General features: G+C 33.5%; 1 protein-coding gene across 4 annotated transcripts in view; it reads left to right on the forward strand.

The window, feature by feature from the left end:
• LOC136852388 (5-hydroxytryptamine receptor-like) overlaps positions 1-15,000 on the forward strand; it is a 431,067-nt gene that overhangs the window by 410,772 nt on the left and 5,295 nt on the right. For all 4 annotated transcript variants that reach the window (XM_067126979.1, XM_067126980.1, XM_067126981.1 and 1 more), the window contains exon 4: positions 9,925-10,034. In XM_067126979.1, the coding sequence (XP_066983080.1) occupies positions 9,925-10,034 (110 nt within the window). The remainder of the gene's footprint in view (positions 1-9,924; positions 10,035-15,000) is intronic.

Below are 15,000 nucleotides of genomic sequence, written 5' to 3' on the forward strand. Positions count from 1 at the left end.
TCTCTCTCTCTCTCTCTCTCTCTCTCTCTATATATATATATATATATATATATATATATATATATATATATATATATATATATATATACTGTATATATATACATACCTATTTTCTATATACATATACCAGAGAGAGAGAGAGAGAGAGAGAGAGAGAGAGAGAGAGAGAGAGAGAGAGAGAGAGTATTTTATCATTTTCCAAAAGAATGAAGTCACCTGTCCAACGCGGACACAGGACAAAAACAGTAAATGTAGCAAAAAATGTATTTTTTTTCCCCCTCTTCAAAATTCCAATATATTCCGATATATGCCATTTTCGCGTGCCGAAAATATCGTATTTTGGACCTGACCACTTCAATAACAGAGGCGTATTCCATATTCTTTATGAATCTTTTGCAGGGGGCAAATACGCGTGGTTTTGGGGAAGCGGAAGAATGTGGCTACAAAACATAGGTCATTTTTCCCCCCCTTTTTTTTAGAAAGATTGTGTTTTAGTTTTCTGTAAAAAAAAAAAATTAACTATTGTGGCGGCTTTGTCTGTCCGTCCGCACTTTTTCTGTCCGCCCTCAGATCTTAAAAACCACTGAGGCTAGAGGGCTGCAAATTGGTATGTTGATCATCCACCCTCCAATCATCAGACATATCAAATTACAGCCCTCTAGACTTAGTGGTTTTTTAAATTTTATTTAAGGTTAAAGTCAGCCATAATCGTGCTTCCAGCAACGATATAGGATAGGCCACCACCGGGCCTTGGTTAACGTTTCATGGGCCGCGGCTCATACAGCATTACACCGACATCACCGAAAGATAAATCTCTTCGGCGCATTTTTTACTTTTATTTGTGCTTTCCTCGGGATGGAAAATTCTTGTGCATCATATTCTGCGTGGAAGAATCTGTTTAACGAACGCACAGTGGGCTTTAATGAGGTTTGTTTATTATCTATTAAGACAAAAGTCCTCTCGTTTCGTATGCGAGAGGTCAGAGAAAGGTTAGGACGTGGGTGTACAGTAATTATGCAGCAAGAGAAATGGACGGTGAATGCAATACAAGTTGGTACTTCTGATAGTTGGCGATAGTGTGACAAAGATCCACAGGCTGGTGAGAGATCTGTAAAGTTCTCGAAAATGAGGTAATTGAAAGAGAATATTAGGAACAGTAAAAAGAAAGTGGAGAAATGGAAAAAGAAAGTAAAAAGACAGTGAAAGAATGGAAGAGATGGGATTAGGATAGTTATTTATCAAGAAATTGAAGGAATAATGACGGTAGCATTAAGTCAGCAGGATCTTGGACGGGAAGAATAGTCTCCACGGAGAAAGTCTGAGAGAGAGAGAGAGAGAGAGAGAGAGAGAGAGAGAGAGAGAGAGAGAGAGAGAGAGAGAGAGAGAGTACAAAATGTTATTTTGACACTTTTGCATGGTGTACTGAGAGTCAGAATGGTTCATATATATATATATATATATATATATATATATATATATATATATATATATATATATATATATATATATATATATATATATATATATATATATATATATATATATATATATGTGTGTGTGTGTGTGTATGTGTGTGTGTATGTATATATATATATATATATATATATATATATATATATATATATATATAATTATATATATATACCTGTACTGTATATATATAAATAATCAACACAATCACGTGTGAAACAAATAAATTTCTGACTCACATCAGGATCGAACCCAAGTCTTTCAGTTGAAAGACCTGGGTTCGATCCTGATGTGAATCAGAAATAGAGAGAGAGAGAGAGAGAGAGAGAGAGAGAGCGAGATTTTATTGAATATTTCACCACCCCTAAGTTCCAAACTTTCCCCGTCCAGAAAACGTGAGCAGTCGTCAGTGAATAAATTACAGTAGTTGTTTATGCTAATACAGTCCTAATTGCCCCTGCCAGTTTTAGAACTGTTTCTTCTTCTTCCTTTCCACAACAAACAACGGTATTTTCAGCTCGCAATGTTGTCAGGGAGTTCATCAGAATGTAAAGGAAAGACCTGAGAAATGTTTGAAATGTCGAGAGTTTGAACCTGTTTTTCGAGTGACTCAATTTAAACTACTATTTATTTTTTTTAAGATACACAGTAATTGGAATAAACATTTTCCTGATACAGAAAGATCCTATATTGTACCAACTATTGTAATATATTTTGTTAACTAATGACTGTTGATATAGGTGTTTTACTTTTTGAAAGTTTTCTCTTATTATGAGGAGCTAGCTGACTCCAAACAAAATAGTAATAAATAAAGATAAATTGACTAACAAAAACATGGAAAACTAAATAAAACAACATATAAAAATATAAATAATATAAACAAAAATTTTTGAAAAAGTAAAAATATATAAATATGAAAATACCAAAATATACACAAAATCAATTAAAACTAAATATAGAATAACTATAAACTATAAACAAAGACATGAAGTTATTTTAACGAAGGTTATTAGGACAGTGACGGCAACGCTTGCCCTGTAGAAATGTCAAATAAGTAGGCGAAAAAAGTAAAGTTTTTAAAAGAGATCTGACATCCTGAAGCTACCATGGAAGTACAGTTGACGTAGGAAGTGATAAACAGGATATTTGTTTGTGAGCATTAGTCAAGGTAACTAAGGAATTTCTACCAGAGAATTTCTGTCGAGTTAAGTGTGAAGAATTTCTGCCTGAGATTTTCTTTCGAGTTAACTGTGAGGAATTTCTACCTGAGATTTTCTGTCGAGTTAACTGAGGAATTTCTGCCGGAGATTTTCTGTTAAAGTTGTAAAATATAAAGGTAAAAATACTGAAGCGTGAAATTATGCCTAGGGATAGTGAGAGTATATTTATATAAAAAGATGTTTATTATTATCTTGGAAACCGAAATTGTTACAACATATGAATTACTACCTTTGAGAATGAGAATACGAGGAACAACTTATTTCTCGTCATAAATGAAAACTGTCTTTAAAATCCAGTAGGAATACACAGTTAATAACTGAAGATACGATCCTATAAAACAATTCGGATCCTGAGCTAGAAGAAAGGTGTGTGATTTTGCTATTTGAAGTTTACTGAATCATGTTTTAGAGCAAAACCAAGGATTTTTACTGAACAAAGAATTGCATTCAAGGGTATCTCTGATCAAATTCAGGCAGACCCATAAAGTTTACATTAAAATGGACTTTCTTCGCCTCCCCAACTGTTTTTTTAATGAATGTAAGATATGTCGTGACACTTGAGGGAAAAAAAGTATTAGTCGCAGGAAGCTGAAAGGATTTACCTGAATAACTTACAAGATATTTTGAAACTTGTTAGCACTGTTGTTATTATTATTATTATTATTATTATTATTATTATTATTATTATTATTATTATTATTACTATTATTATTATTATTATTATTATTATTATTATTATTATTATTATTAGTTACTTTCCCTGAAGTACTGAGTATCAAAAAACAATAATGATAAATCATTAAATGATACAAAACGCTACACATTCTTTCTCAAGTTAAAATAGCGCCATTAAACACCTTTACAAAATTTTACCAACTGGATTAAACCGCAAGAAGTCTATCCATTTGAAAGGGAAGTCACACTGAACATCGGTCTCCGGCTGCCCCGAAGGGAGGAGGAGGAGGAGGAGGAGGAGGAGGAGGAGGAGGACGTCAAGTATTACCTGCAAAGTCTCGAGTTTTCCAAGTTTTTCTCGAAGGAATTACAGCTCTGAGTCTCATCTTCCCGTTTCCGGCGCGCTATCAACTTCAGATAAATTTAATCTCTTCTCCCTCTCTTTCTCGCTCTTATCTATAAGACTATGAAGCTGTTTTCACTTATGCACAAGAATACTGGCACTTATGGTCATTTACACACACACACACACACATACACACTCACACACATAGACATACACACACACAAACATTATATATATATATATATATATATATATATATATATATATATATATATATATATATATATATATATATATATATATATATATATATATATATATATATATATATATATATATATATATATATATATATATATATTATATATATTATAATATATATGCGTGTGTATGTATATCAGCTTGTCACCCATTTTAAATATTAAATACGAAGCCACACTAACGACCCCTCAAAGAAAAGTTTCTTTTTTCACAATTCCACAGAGAAAAAGAGAAAAAACACGTTTGCTTTTTAGCAAACGTGTTTTTAACTCACATTACCACTCTAGCTCTTGCTAAAGTGTGAATACCATAACTATTTCATTACCGTCACTGCAAAACTGGTAAAAAAAATAGTTTTTCATTACCGTCACTGGAAAACTGGAATAAAATAGTTTTTCATTACCGTCACTGGAAAACTGGAATCAACTACTGTACCATTACCGTCACTAAAAAACTGGAATAAACTTAAAGAGAAAATGACACAGAAGGTTAAACTGCTTTTACACGCGTCTACAAAAGTTACTGAAAACATCATTAACAAAATTCGCAACGAATGAAATAATTTCCACGTCCGAAAGAAAACGGATAATAATTAATTTCCCTACTTCATTCTCCTTTCAGGCCTGACAGCGCCTAGTCATGTTCCCCGTTTTTCTTAATTCCTTGTAAATTAATGATGTTAATTATTCACTTCTTGACTAACTCCATTAATTCTAAGCATTCAAAAAAACTTCCTGAATATCACGCCAAGAAGAGGAAAAAGAATGGGAATAGGAATGGGAATGAGAATGGAAATGGGAATGGGAATGCATGATAAAAACGTCGGTGCTTGCGGATTATTTAAGATATTTCTGTTGTTTGGGTTACATTTACTCTCTCTCTCTCTCTCTCTCTCTCTCTCTCTCTCTCTCTCTCTCTCTCTCTCTCTCTCTCTGATGTGTCTGTATGTATGATTTTTTTCTTTTTCTCTCTCCTTCCGAGGACAGTATAAACATACAGACACATACATGAACGTACACGGGTGCGCACACACACACAGCCAAACAGACACACATGTACACACACACACACATATATATGTATATATGTATATGTATATACTGTATATATATATATATATATGCATATACATACATACATATATATGCATATAATTGCATTCCTGCCAAATATATACATATGTATGTTAACAAAATTAACCAATCAATAAGAACCCGGTCATTTTAAACCAAAACCAATGAAAAACAACGACATTCCGATCCCACGACAAGTAATAAAAGATTAAATAAATAACCCTTGACCCAAATCCCACGCCGTAATTGTTCATCACATCACGAAGGGAGAAATATCATCTAACCTGTCTAATCTGGATTCGATTTAATTGTTCACAATCTCTTCATAACACCTGAGGCCTCTTCCGGAAGTGATTAAAACCTTGAATGATATTAACGGCTTAATCGTCCCCCGCGGAAATGAGAATTCATTTCCCCGGCTGTGGAACTAATTGCCAGTAATCAGTCAAGGTTGAAACTATATTGTTGAATGACAGATCTTTAAATCCCAGCTGAATTGGACTATAGAATTCAGGCCAAAGGCGAAGCGCTGGGACCTATAAGGTCATTCAGCTCTTAAAAAGGGAAATTGAGAGTAGAAGGTCTGAAAGGTGTAACAGGAGGACAGCCTCGCAGTTGCACTATCAAACAATTGTTAGGAGAGGGTGGAAGAAAGAGAATATGAACGCAGGCACAGTAAAATGAATGAAAGAGGTTGCAGCTAGGGCCGAAGGGACGCTGCAAGGAACCTTATGTAATGCCTACAGTGCACCACGTGAGGTCCACTGACGGCACTGGGCCCCCCTGCAGAGAAATCCCAGTTAATGATCAGTCTCAGTCTGTTGTCTGGGTGTCGTAACATTATTCATGAATTCCCAAAGGTGAATTTTAAACCCAATTTCTTTTACAGGAAAATTTAATCCAGCTTCGTTATAGTATATATTAATGGCAGCAGTGATTAATTCAGTTAAATCTTTCATATTGTTTTCTATCTACTCACTGTTACCTTTCATCGATATGTAGTTTAGGTTTGGGGGAAACTTAATAATAATAATAATAATAATAATAATAATAATAATAATAATAATAATAATAATAATAATAATAATGAGAATTAAAAGCCACAGTTAGTGTTAAAAATATTTATGTACAAAGTTAAAAACGAACTTAACTTTGTACATAAATATTTTCAACACTACTGTGGGTTTTAATTCTCGATATTACAGCCTCGTCCTGTTCCAGTAATAATAATAATAATAATAATAATAATAATAATAATAATAATAATAATAATAATAATAATAATTATCCACCATAGCGTTAGGACGGGAGCAATCCATATATCTTGCAAATGCAAATTGCATCATAGAGCTTGAAACATTTGCAAAGGGTACCCCTATATATTTTTATGTGTGTAATAAGACGAAGTACAAGACAGTGAAAATGTATATTAAACTTTTCTGAAATGGAATAATTCATACAGAGACAATTTCGTATATAATACATCAGTGTGTACAATTTCTTGTTAATGTACACATTTTACTTATTAAAGAAAGTGAACGCAACCGTAACTTTTTTAATGGCCGGAGCTCAAATTTCGCTTGACCACGCTGTTGCTTTTTAATTTCGCCCCCCCAAAACTGGTATTTTATAATTAAATTCTCGTTGCCGCTAATATAAGGCCCCGAGACTCCCTCGTAATTCTGATAAAACATTTCTGCAGGTTTCATCTTTTTGGGAAAGTAATGGCCCATTAATTTCTTGCTCGAGTTTAAACACTTCGGGATATAAGTGGGCGTCGCCTTCTGATTTCGCAATCCGGAGAAATAAAGACTAAGTCTGTCCTGTGTGAAATATATATATTTGCAGTTTAAATTGCCTGTTGTACACACACACACACACAAACACACACACACACACACACACACATATATAATATATATGTTTTTATATAAATATATAACAAACACACACACACTAATATATATATATATATATATATATATATATATATATATATGTATGTATATATATATATATATATATATATATATATATATATATATATATATATATATATATATATATATATATATATATATATATATATATATATATGTTGTCCTCAATCCTGCAATTCGAAAAAGAGAAATGAAATCAAAGCTCTTTTTATGATGGGCTTCAAACTTGCCCGAGAAAGAATGGAGCGTTTTGGCAAAATGTCTGGTTCAGACTTTACTCGGGTGCAAACCCTGTTAAAAATTAAAACAATAATAAGACTATTCATCAAAATTCCTGTACATGATGTTCTTAAAAGGAAATGCAGCTGAAGTATTCGAAAAGCTAGACAAATGAGTAAATGAGAGTAAATGAGAATTTCTCCATTCCATTAATTATATTCGGTATCAAGATTCTCATTTAAAATTTTAAAAATCAAGATATTAAGAAATATTAGATTTTTCATTAATCGGCTATTCTGGAATTCAATGCGTTCATTACAAACCTCGCCAAAAAAAAAAAACACTAGCTATGGAAGAAACTAAGAATGACTTCAGGACACGGTTATCAGCAAAATTAAACCTCTATAAAAGTTGTTTTGAATATTATCAAAGGAACAAACAATTATGAATGCAATCCGATTTGTTTCCCTACAACATGACAACAGCTAAAACATTTAGGCCATAAATTGTGCTCGTAACAATTATATAGCACTCTGATTAAAACTCCCGATTAATGCTAACTACTTGCCATTTCTCTCGCTGCCGACAGTGCTGCAGTGAACAATTCCAGTCAATAGGGAGGGATTCAAAATCAGAAAATACTGGAGAGAACGGATCCAGTCGACAGTGGGATTTAAATCTATCGCATTATTCAAATAAAGTACGAGGCAATTACCAGGAAACGAATGGGCGACTATACTGTCATATAATGGAAAACTGCAGTATCTGCAAAATTTTCGAAATTGAGATATGCCAGCTATTGGGCTCGTGAAACAGTAGTACGCAAGTTACTGCAGTTTCAGAACGATTCTTCAATGATTTCCACGAGTATTTAGGGGGTCCCATTTGCCGTATCTGCAAAATCAATAGTGAGGCAAGGGAGTATCGACCATTTTTCTAGTTTTTGTATTTTTGCAGATAGTGCAGTCTTCCATCTTAGGGCAGTATAGTGTTATTGGGGAACGTTGCTAGACTAGTTTCATACATGTATTGAGAAATATATTACCAAAGATATTTTTAGTTTTAGGATGCAGGCAAGCTGAAATCCACGAAAATTTAAAATTATGATGATTCATGAAAAATATTTTTTTTTGTTCATTTTAGTGTTTGGAAAATTTGTTCATTAAGGATATTTTAATCTGCCTCTTTCTGGAATCTTTTGCTTAAAAAGACAAAACAGGAATGGATAAAAATAGAACGATTCTCGAGAATTTTAGAGATGATTGCATTAAACATGATCTAATGTGGATTTGAAGATCACAAAGAAGAGGTTTGTATAAGCATCCACGCAGACGCGCACACACACACACACACACACACACACACACACACACACACACACACATATATATATATATATATATATATATATATATATATATATATATATATATATATATTAGTATATATATATTTATATATATACAAACACAGTATATATATATATATATATATATATATATATATATATATATATATATATATATATATATATATTATATATATACAATATTTATATATAAACATGAAACAAGTATACTTAGATAAAAGTAAGCATTCTCTTTTCTACTAACCACAAACATGGTGCTGTAATCATACTTACCTATAGTATTTATGTCCTCTGCCAGAATGTTGAATTACAGCTTGCCAAGTACTAAGTAGGTGCGTTATACAAAGTACCTTCAGGATGGGAAGTTTCCGGGCTGTTAAATTCTTTAAAATGTCATTAGAGACTCGAAAAAACACCCTCACCAGCTTATGTGCTAACTCTCAGCGAAGTAATTCTTCTGGGTGCGATTCTTTACAGTTCACAGAGAGAGAGAGAGAGAGAGAGAGAGAGAGAGAGAGAGAGAGAGAGAGAGAGAGAGAGAGAGGCTCTCACAAATCTTATGATTATTCATTTGTTAATTTATTTATTGACTGACTGATATATTTATATTTACATCTATATTTAGAGAGAGAGAGAGAGAGAGAGAGAGAGAGAGAGAGAGAGAGAGGGGGCTCTCACGATTTTTATGATGGTCATTTATTTGTGAATTTATTTATTGATTGATTGATGTATTTACATTTATATCAAGCGAGAGAGAGAGAGAGAGAGAGAGAGAGAGAGAGAGAGAGAGAGAGAGAGAGAGAGAGAGAGAGAGAGAGAGATGCTCACACAATTTTTACGGTTTGTTTTATTTGTGCAATTACTGATAATTGTCAGTACAAAATTAATATTTTTATTTATCTATTTATTTATCTATTTAGTGGTTAGTTTATTATCTACTTATTAACTTATTTATCTATCCTTTGAGAAACACATCCTCCACCCCCTCACAAGACAGAGAGAGAGAGAGAGAGAGAGAGAGAGAGAGAGAGAGAGAGAGAGAGAGAGAGAGAGAGAGAATGCTCACACAATTTTTACAGTTTTTTTCATTATTATTTATTGACTGCAAGAGCTTCTCCAGAATGCAATTGCTGATAATTAAGTCTCAGTACAAGATTATTATTTCTATTTATTTATTTATCTATTTAATAATTAATCTATCATCTTATTAATTAAAAGAATAGTTGCTATTCCTCACTCGACGAAACATTTACACACAAGCACTAAGACGACTCGTATGTAAATGCCATCCTACTTCCAGCCCTGACACATTCTTTATTATTCTTTATTATTATTCTTCTTCTTCTTTCAGGTCAGCAAAGAATGGACTCTGGGACCGGAATTGTGTGACATGTGGACTGCCTCCGACGTTTTGTGTTGCACAGCCTCCATCTTGCATCTTGTCGCCATTGCTCTGGACAGGTGAGAGAGAGAGAGAGAGAGAGAGAGAGAGAGAGAGAGAGAGAGAGAGAGAGAGAGAGAGAGAGATGATTATTTATAAGAGCTTCTTCTGCTGAAAGAGTAAGGGGTTCTTTTCAAGTTATAAGTTTGACAGAGAGAGAGAGAGAGAGAGAGAGAGAGAGAGATGATGATGATGATGATGTACTCATATGCGTTTTTTTTTTTTAGTTTCCAGTCTGAACTTCAAGTCACGTACACAACATGCTTGTGCTTTGACAAAAGCACAAACAAAATCATCATTCACAAACTTACATACATACATACATACATATTATATATATATATATATATATATATATATATATATATATATATATATATATATATATATATATATATATATCACAAGAACATCCACTCTTCCTCTTCCTCGTAATTCTCACCGAAATAAAACAAAAAATTAGACTTCACGAGGTGTGAGTTCACGTACATAAAAAAACTGTTAAAAGGATTTGAGTTTATAATCCTGCCTGCTTATTCCAACATTAATTTTTCGTAATTTTCCGTGCCTGTAGAGATATTATTTAGCTTTTGTATTTATCAATATTTTTCATAGTATATATTACGCAGCAGCATTATCGGAAGTTGATATCTGCTATTTACACTGTTAAGTTATAAGGGAAATAACATAATTTATAGCAACCGATAAAAAAAAAGTTAAGTATACCTTAGTTTTACCAGACCACTGAGCTGATTAACAGCTCTCCTAGGGCTGGCCCGAAGGATTAGACTTATTTTACGTGGCTAAGAACCAATTGGTTACTTAGCAACGGGACCTACAGCTTATTGTGGAATCCGAACCACATTATAGCGAGAAATGAATTTCTATCACCAGAAATAAATTCCTCTAACTCTTCATCAGCCGGCCAGGGGAATTGAACTCCGGCCCATCGAGTGACAGTCTGAAGCTCAACCGATTCAGCCAACGAAGGGCTATAGCAACCGATAAAAAAAGATACTTAAATGCAAAGTTTCAGATCTGCTTACGAGCATTTAGCACACGGTCGACTTTTGCTTGAAAATCAAAAGCTTTTCCGCTACTTCTCTGCTGATAATAATTATATGAAGACTTCTGCAAACTTCTTTTTTTTTTTTTTTTACAAATGTTCATTGAGATGCTCTAGCCAAGAGAAAATTCATGAAACCTTGCGGCACCCCTAGGCACTGTCTTTGGCACCCAGTTTGAGAATCACTGAATTCTAACAACACTCACCAAGGCTAATTTAGTTCGCCATAGATATAGGAGGGGTTAAATCGATTGATTTGGACACGGGCGAATCCACGTTCCCTGGTTTGTAATTAGCTATGTAGCTGGTTACCTGAGGATTGATCGTTTTTGGTCGGATAATATTTATGTTTATAATGACCAAACAACTATAATTTTTCAATTTAAAATCTTTCGCTTTTGATGTAGCGTTCACTGATATCTAATTAAGAAAAGGAAATTGCGTGCTTTATGGATAAAATGAGATTTTTACAACTATTTTTAATGTCGCCTCTCCCTTTAAAATAAACAAATAATTTTTCAGTCTAAAATATGTGTATTACTGATATATCATTCATACATATCTAATGAAGGAAACAAAATTAAATTTGTGTCATGGATATAAAAATGATAAAATCTTAATGGCAACTGTCCAGTTAAAAAAATCTATAATTTTTCAATGCAAAAACTTGTTCTACATATACTATATACATACATACATACATACATATACATATATATATATATATATATATATATATATATATATATATATATATATATATATATATATATATATATATATATATATATATATATATATATATATATATATATATATATATATATATATATATATATATATATACATATACATACATACATATATATACACACAGACACATATATATATATATATATATATATATATATATATATATATATATATATATATATATATATATATATAAATATATATATATATAAAACACTAATACATAGCTAATTCAGAAAACAACATTAAATGTATACATCATGGAAAGAAAAAATAAGAAAAAATTAAAAAATTAAAAATTAAAAACTTCCACCGGCCTCTCTCCTGAGGCAAACAAGGCTTGGTCCAACCGACCTAAAAAAAAAAACGAATTTGAGCACCTGGCAGCCAAAAATAACTCGTCCTTGGCCTTCAATTAGCCCATCCGATATGCCTGAGGACCCTGGAGATATACCAGGGGGTGGGGGATTAGGGGGGGATTAGGGGGGACCCCCCTAAAACCTGGAAAATTTAGATGACTTCCAGGAAAATCGAGTTTTAGGCTGTTGATAAACTCTTCATGATTACAGGGAAAAAAAAACATGAAGGTTGGATCTGAATAATCAAAATAGTAAATTTAAAGTTTAAAAAGGAGGTGTTTCAGGAATCTGTATCAGTGTTAAAAGAGAGTTAAAATTAATATATAATCATAAACAAAGTAAAGAAAAAAGGCTAAAATGCTTCATATTCTTCGTATTTTCTTTTGGCTTCATTTTGCTTCTTTGTTGATGATAATCCAGAGTTCTGCATTACTTTTTCTTTGGTCATTTTAATTTTATTAAAACCCGAGATCTTCAGACTATTTCCTCACTCATTTTATGCTGGTATACCTTTCACTCTTCTACATTTCAAGTTGCACTCGTCTGTTTGCAATTAACGAAAGACTCAGGGCCGAGTTCAAGCGTTAAAACAATTACAATGCTTTGCATATTCGTCCCTGTAAAAATATCTTATTGAAATTTTCCTCAACAAATCTCTGCCTCGGCGTTGAGTCAATAGGCTACTATTATTATTATTATTATTATATATACATATACATATATATATATATATATATATATATATATATATATATATATATATATATATATATATATGCATGCTGTCAAAAATGAGGGAATACAGTTGATAAAGTATTACCGAAAATAACATTGCACAGATAATATTATCAATACGAAAACGGAATAAACCAAATACATAAAAACAAATATCTTCAACGATTAAAACCCGCGCCACCCACGAATTGAATTAAATTGAATTGAATTGAACTGAATATAGAATTTAGGCCACAGGCCAAGCACTGGGACCTATGAAGTCATTCAGCGCTGAGTTTGAAAGTTTGAAAGGTGTACCAGGTGGAAAGTCAGATGGAAGGGACTATGAAAGGAGGTTCAGTAAAAGAAACGAAAGGGGTTGCACTAACCCAAGAAAAATAATATCCCTCCCAATGACCTCAGAAGTGACACAGTCTCAAATGACCGGACGATTACCTGACACCTCCTAATGAGCCGAGAAGGACGTTACCCAATTTGTAGGAAATCACAGCCGGGTCAAGTTGGGTCAAGATCTGTTCCGTCTTAGGAGAGAGAGAGGTCTTTCGGAGCGACAAGGTCGCGAGACGGCGGTCCGGGCGACAAGGGGATTCCACAATTAGAGGGTCAAATCGAGTTTAAGCCCGCTAATTGCCTGCCTCTTGAGCGGCATGGCGGGAGGATGAGAGAGAGAGAGAGAGAGAGAGAGAGAGAGAGAGAGAGAGAGAGAGAGAGAGAGAGAGAGAATGGAACTGGCTAAATAGAGAGAGTTTGAAAGGAGAATGTGCGCGATACAGAGGAGAGAGAGAGAGAGAGAGAGAGAGAGAGAGAGAGAGAGAGAGAGAGAGAGAGAGAGAGAGAGAGAGAGAGAGCGAAATTTGTTAAACGGACGTATTAAAGGGATATTGTTAAAAGCTGTATTGATACGTTTTCAGATGAGAGAGAGAGAGAGAGAGAGAGAGAGAGAGAGAGAGAGAGAGAGAGAGAGAGAGAGAGAGAGAGAGGGTGAAACGGGTCAAATGGAGAGACTGAAAAGGTATTAAAATCTCTAATGATACGTTTTTATTTTGGGAATAAGATTAAATTTTTGTACAATTACTACATTTTTGTTCCAAAATACGATATATACTATTTTGTCAAGCCATTAATGCATATATTCAATCGTACACATGCAGATAAGCAAACATATATATACATGTGTGTGTTTTTTTTAAACATTATATCTGTTTCAACTTGAAATTATTTGGGAATGAAATCAACCATTTCATACTTCTTCCGCTTTCTCGTTCCACTACTAATCTGAGACGACTGTTATCTCTCTCTCTCCTCTCTCTCTCTCTCTCTCTCTCTCTCTCTCTCTCTCTCTCTCTCAAAACTATCAATACAGCTTTTAACAATATTCCTTTAATTTGTCCGTTAACCAATTTCATTTCTCTCTCTCTCTGTATTTAACCAATTTCATTCTCTCGCCATCTTTCTCTTTCTCTCTCTCCCCCTACTCTTCTCTGTATCTCACACACTCTCCTTTCAATCTCTCTGCATTTAATCGCTCCATTCTCTCTCTCTCTCTCTCTCTCTCTCTCTCTCTCTCTCTCTCTCTCTCTCTCTCTCTCTGAGTTGCTGATGGTGGAACATAATCGGATTCAATCCCTACTACAATTTAGGTTTTTGCAAGGTAATCTAGAAGCTCTCTGCAACAAGGAGCCAATTAAACCTCGGGTCACTGTGGAAGTCTGGGAAGATGGCATCTTGGTTGCAATTATATTGCAGACAATCTTTGCAGGGCTAAAGGGGCGTAATCAACGTAGCCAGGTTGAGAGATCAATGATTCTTGACTGAATATGAACATTTTTAGAGTGCTAGCCTTCATTATACTTTTCAGCTGTTATTCGTTGTCAAAGATTACGGAAGGGTTATGACGGATGATGAATGAATGGCTTCATTATACTTTTCAGCTGTTATTCGTTGTCAAAGATGACGAAAAAAATTATGCCGGATGATGAATGAATGCCTTCATTATACTTTTCATCTGTTATTCATTGTCAAACATGACGAAAAGATTATGACAGATGATGAATGAATACCTTCATTATACTT

Source organism: Macrobrachium rosenbergii, chromosome 25 (assembly GCF_040412425.1).
Source record: "Macrobrachium rosenbergii isolate ZJJX-2024 chromosome 25, ASM4041242v1, whole genome shotgun sequence".
Lineage (NCBI taxonomy): Eukaryota > Metazoa > Arthropoda > Malacostraca > Decapoda > Palaemonidae > Macrobrachium > Macrobrachium rosenbergii.